This window comes from Dipodomys ordii, unplaced genomic scaffold (assembly GCF_000151885.1).
Source record: "Dipodomys ordii isolate 6190 unplaced genomic scaffold, Dord_2.0 Scaffold2, whole genome shotgun sequence".
Taxonomy (NCBI): Eukaryota; Metazoa; Chordata; class Mammalia; order Rodentia; family Heteromyidae; genus Dipodomys; species Dipodomys ordii.
Window position 1 is genome coordinate 11,262,323 of NW_012267218.1, and position 6,000 is coordinate 11,268,322.

The window sequence follows — 6,000 nt, forward strand, 5'->3', positions numbered from 1 at the left end:
CCCTCTGACAGATAACCTTCAACTTATGCCCAGATGACCATCCATGTTGCCTAGTCTTGCAATTACAGTGTAGATAGATGCCAACTTGCATTCTTGTTTCCACTTGAAAATGGTATTTCTTTCTCCTCTCATCTCTTTCCTCTCTCATTCTCTCTCTCGTCTGTACTGGGGACTGAATAAAATCTATAAGCTATTTTCCTCTTCTTCTCTCTCTCTCCTCTCATGTCTCTCCTCTCCTCTCTCATTAGTACTGGGGACTGAACTCAGGATCTCACAGTTGCTAGGCAGATGCTCTATTAACTTGAGCCACTCCTCCTGTCCCATTTTTTACTGACTGTTTTCAAGGTATGGTCTCACTCTGTGTCCAGGCCAGCGTGGTCTGTGAATATCCTACTTGGATTTCCTTGGGTTGTTGGGGATGACAAACATGCACCCCTACACCCAGACATTGTACTTGTCTCAGAGCTGGGATGATAGACCCGTTCTGCTCTACCCACTATTGAATGAGCTGGACTCTCACCAGCTTTTCTATCCAGGGTAGCCTCAAACCATGATTCCCTCCCCCCCCCACCCATCTCTGCCTCCCAAATAGGTAGGAGTATAGAGTTGAGCCCCTACACCCCACCAAAAGCTAATATGTTTCTCTCTGCCTTTGGAATCCTGGCCATGTGTTGCAAATGATTTTACAACAAAAAACTACCTTCCAAGAAGTAAGTATTTCTGGAACATTCTAAGAAAATTGTTCTGATTGAAATCTTCTCCTACAAGAAACAGTTACTGCTTGGGAGAATAGCTCACCATTTAAGTAAAGCAATCGCTGCCCCCCCTCACCCCCAGAGCCTCACAGGGAGGGAATGCTGTGGGCGTGGCTTCCTGAGGGGCTGCCAGCGTGGAGTCACTGGGCAGAATGGAACCAGGGCTGTTGAACCCCACGCAGCACCCATCACCAGGAAGAGAAAATGGCCTTGTTCAATAAGTCAGATGAAAAGAGAAAAAAAAAAACCCATTCCCCTTGTACTCGTCATAGTAACCAGAACTACTTTTGAGGACAATGGGTCTGGAAATGTTTGTATTTTCACAGATAGAAAACCTGCAGGAATTGAGCGGAACGGATTGTCTAGTCCCGACTGAAATTCTCGGGGTATCTCAAGTGTCAGCCAAGGGCTTCCTGCCCTGGCTGGCTCACCCAGTGCTGCCTGGAACCCCCAGTCCACACTCTGCGGGGTTCTCTTTTCAAGCTCCTCACACTTTCCTAGAGGGTTTGTGGCTCTTCAGTTCTTCCTTGGTGGCTGGTGGTACCATTTGCTTCCCACCTGCTTTTCTTGTTCTCTTCTGCTTCTGCTCAGAAAAGAAAAAAAAAATCTCTAAATCAGGCCTCAGCCCCTGACAATAAGATACCCCAAGCTCACCATCTCCCCATGGTGTGTGTGCCGGTCGCGGCCCGGGGTCTAGGCTTGGGGAGGCCGTAATGCACAGCACATGCAGCTCTGCAGACCCAGAACATGGAGCAGTCAGTCAGAACCCTGGGGTGTTACAGCGGGGCTCCTCCTGTTCCCTTCCTCGCTTGTTCATACTGCATTACCTGGAATGGACAGGACTTTGGAGACCCTACTCCCCAGAGCCAGTTCCAGGTCTCTCTTATGTGTCTCAAAAACAAACAAACAAAAAACACCTTTAACTTGAATGGGGAGGAAGGGAGGCTACATTTTTAGAAAGCAGTTTTTATTGTTAATGGCCATATTATTTCCAAATCAGGTCTCACTTTCTCCCAGGCCAACCTAGACTGTGATCCTCCTACTTTCCCCCTCCCCTGTAGCTAGGATGACAGACATGTACCACCATGCCCAGGTTTGTTGTTATAGTTGTTGTCATTATTGTTGATGGGATATTAAGAACTCTGCCCAGGCTAGCCTTGAACCATGATCCTCCTGATCTTAGCCTCCCAAGAAGCTATGGTTACATATATGAGTCATCAGGCCCAGCCCATGACCACATTTCAGATGTCAGCAGATGTCTCCTGTCCCTAGTCTGTGTTTGGCAAGTGTAGGTGAGTAGGGAGACAGAGTCTGAGATTCCTGATAGGCAAGGGTGGTGTCTTCTCTGGGTTTTATCTCACTACTACTTTTTTTTTTTTTTTTAAGACTCTGTAGACAGGATTCACTTTCTTCAATTCCCTGAACCTCTTGGGAATGGATAGAATTTTCCTAATATTATCATCTATTTCCCCAGAGTCATGCATGCTGTTGCCTGCCACAGGTTTAGAGGTGGGAACACCCTCCTGGAGCTGGGGGGTGCGGCAGGTCGGGGAGTGAAGAGTAGCAGAGTGTTTTGGCACTGATTGCACATGGCTACCATTCTTGGACTGTGTAAACAGAAACGATGAGCCACTTCCTGTTTACCTAATGTCACCATCTTCCTGTGCTCATCTCCACACCTCCAGCTCTGCCCACTAGCCACATCTGTTCCTCCCTTTCTTTCTGTGACAGTGTGGGTGCTGTGAAATCCTCACGGCATATTTCTGTCTAAAAACCACCTTTTTTTTTGCTTTTACAATTATAGCCCTGAGACTTGAGTTTCTTCTTTACCTGACCAGATCTGCTCATGTCTGGGAAGAAAAGTCACAAGTCATAAACGATTTCAGTGTATTTCCTTCCTCATATAAATAAGACATCCCACTCTGCATGACGTCAGTGTAAAGCCACACCAGGTCATATACATGAGCTGCCCCCTTTGGATCCTTTCTTGGGCATACTGTGCCTATTTTCTGATTGGAACTTGGATAAGCCAAGCAAGCTGAATCGGATCTAAAATTTGAGCTAAATACGATGACAACAGAGATTATTTACAGAGAAAACAAGACATCGGAGTCCCTTCTCTGCAAACACTCAGTGCCTCAAAAAAAAACAAAAACAAAAAAAAACCCAGAAAGTTCTCAGAAGCAGTTTATTTGAAACATCACTTTTTCTAGGATATTCATTTGACTCACCCTCTGAAATTGATAGTTCAACCTTACGAATTCGGAGTAGAAAGAAGAAAAAGGCCATTTATCTAATCCGATTCCTTGGGAAGAAAATACTTAGGCAATATTAAGAACCTTCATCTCACTAATTTTATAAAAGGGATGATTTATATTCTGCAGTCAGTAATGTGTGATAGTGATTATTTCTAATCCGTTAGAAGAGATCTGACATGCTATCCTTAAGATATAGCATGAAATCATCATGTATATTTCACCAAAGGAAGTAACAAGAATAATGACCCCTTTAGTCTACAATCGTTTTACTCGAACACACTGCAACATGGTTTTGCCCTGGAGCAGAGAAGTAGGGGTTTTTCTCTACTTCAAAAGAAATGAAAAATAATCATCACTCTTAGCCAGCACCATTACAGACTTCAGAGCCTTTGGCATGAAATATTCAGAAAGTTTATTTTAGAATTCAATATTTTAAAAGCCTGCTTTAAAACTATTACTGTGATTAGTGGCTCTCTTGCTTGGGCTGGTCTTTGCTTTCAAAAGTCCTGTGTCATGGCCGATGCTATTTGTTGCTGCCACAGAATGTAATTTACCTCAACCACAGAAGCTCTATCGAAGGTATGTTGTTATACATTGTTTTAGAATGTCCTCCTAGAGGAATCTGGACCACTACCCATGAGTTTTTCTTTCTCCTTTCAGATGCACTATGTTTGTGTGTGGGTTTGTGTGTCTGTCTGTCTGTCTTCTGTATTGGAACTTGAACTCAGGACCTTGTGGCCTTACTTAGCTTTTTCACTCAAGGCTGGCACTCTCTCATTCAAGCCATACCTCTAGTTCTGGCATTTTGCTGAATAATTGGAGATAAGAGTCTCACAGATTTGTCTGCTTTGGCAGTTTTGGGACCACAATCATCAAATCTCAGCCTCCTGAGTAGTTAGGATTACAGGAGTGAGTCACCAGTGCCTGGCTTATTTCTTATTTGTTTATGGCGTATTTCTCTGATTAAATGTGTGTGTGTGTGTGTGTGTATGTTTTGTCATAGATAAGTGCAGAACAACTAGAGAAACAATTATTTCTCCTTTCCTTGTATAATATATACAATTGGCTTCATCTCTAAATAAATTTAGAGTATTATTTCTGTATATTTCAATAATGACTCCAGCTTATATTTATTCTCAATGTAGACAAAAGATAGGTTTCTGTCTCACACAGAAACATGCAGATGATTTGGGCATTTACCCAAATGTTCACAAATAAGACCACACTAAAGCTACCAGTACGACTATGTTTATTGCAGCCTTATTTACCATAGCTAAGATATGGAACCAACCCAGATGCCCCTCAGTAGATGAATGGACCAAGAAAATGTGGTATATATACACAATGGAATTCTATGCCTCCATCAGAAAGAATGACATTGCCCCATTTGTTAGGAAATGGAAAGACTTGGAAAAAATTACATTAAGTGAAGTAAGCCAGGCCCAAAGAAACATAGGTCCCATGGTTTCCCTTATTTGCAATAACTAGTATATATGTCTGAGTCAAGCAGAAAAGGTTAGATAAGTTAGGGAAATGAACCCTAAGATATGTATTCAAATGTTTTTTTCTTTCATGTGATTGTTTCTAACACATTTATAAGATTATTTCTTTGTTGCTTTGTATGTCCCTCCCACACGGTATAACCCCTGCTTTCACTGTATTTGATGTTGTTATAATTTGTGGAGGGGAAGGAAAAAAACAAATCGTTTAAATAGGGATACAGGTGGACCCACTGCAACAATGAGACGTACAAGTCATTATGCCAAAAACGAACTTTACAACTTTGGTGGGGTGGGGAGGAGGGTTCGGTGGGGGGGTGGGGGGAGGATGGGAAGGGGAAACAAAGGAGGAGCCTACAATGCTTGATAAGAAATGTACTCATTATCTTGCCCATGTAATTGTAACCCCTCTATACAGTAGTTTCACAATAAAAAAAAAAAAAAGAAACATGCAGATGAAGATTCTAGTGTGCTCTTGATGTGAAATCACTGATGAGGATAATGTGTAAATATTTTTCTGTTCCATGTTTCAGGGAGGCGGATCGAGACTCAGACGGTCATGTCAGCTTCAGAGACTTTGAATACGCCATGAACTATGGACAAAGTGAATCCTAACATTTGTGAACTAGGGTGGGCATTTGTGAGGTTATCCATAGATTGACGGTCAAACAGACTGCTCTGCTCACAATGTGATGCCATAAACGTGTGATTAAATTCTTCAACTTTTTTTTGTGTGTGGGGGGGGTGTTTTTGTTTTTGTTGGTTGTGGAGCTTGAACTCAAGTACTGTACCTGAGCCTCTTTGTACTCTAGGCTAGTGCTCTACCACTTAAGCCACAGCACCACTTCCTGTTTTTGAGTGATTTATTGGAGATAAGAGTCTCATAGGGACTTTTCTACCTGGACTGGCTTCAAACTACAACCCTCAGATCTCAGCCTCCTGAATAGCCAGGATGACTTCAAGTTTTTGAAAGCCAATTGTATTCTTGGTCTCAGAATCCTAGACATCAGGAGAACTCTGCTTTTTGTCACCCTCACCCCCCCCCACACACACACACTGTAGAGTAGAGAGCTCCACTTGCCTCATTTCCTAGTCCTCGCTAGCCACCTAGATCCCTGGTGCTCATCAGCTCCAAAGGGGGCGGGGGGCACCCTTCATCCTGCCAGTAACATATTCAACTTTGGTTGAAAAGGAAAAACATTCTTCCTGTTATTGCTTACTGTGTTCAAGCATTGAGCAAAGTGTTGGGAAAACAAAGACTGAAGTTCTCTAAGAAAATGTACTGAGAGTTCAAAACATGACCATACATTAGGTGCAGAGGATTGGATAAACAAGACAAAGACACCAGGATGTAGCAGAGGTCCTAGAGGGCAGAAGATGCATTTGTAGAACGCTATAAGGCCTGGCCTGGCCTGGGTTTTTTCTGAGAAACAGAATGCCTGGGATGCACATTTCTGGTTTTTGGTATGTTCTGCCATCAAACATGAT

General features: G+C 42.9%; 1 protein-coding gene across 1 annotated transcript in view; it reads left to right on the top strand.

Annotated features, from left to right (window-relative positions):
- Window positions 1–5,231, top strand: part of Efcab11 (EF-hand calcium binding domain 11) — a 136,310-nt gene extending 131,079 nt beyond the window's left edge. The window contains exon 6 of the mRNA XM_013014213.1: window positions 5,046–5,231. Within this exon, the coding sequence (XP_012869667.1) occupies window positions 5,046–5,127 (82 nt within the window). The 3' untranslated portion in view covers window positions 5,128–5,231. The remainder of the gene's footprint in view (window positions 1–5,045) is intronic.
- The last annotated feature ends 769 nt before the right edge of the window (window positions 5,232–6,000 follow it).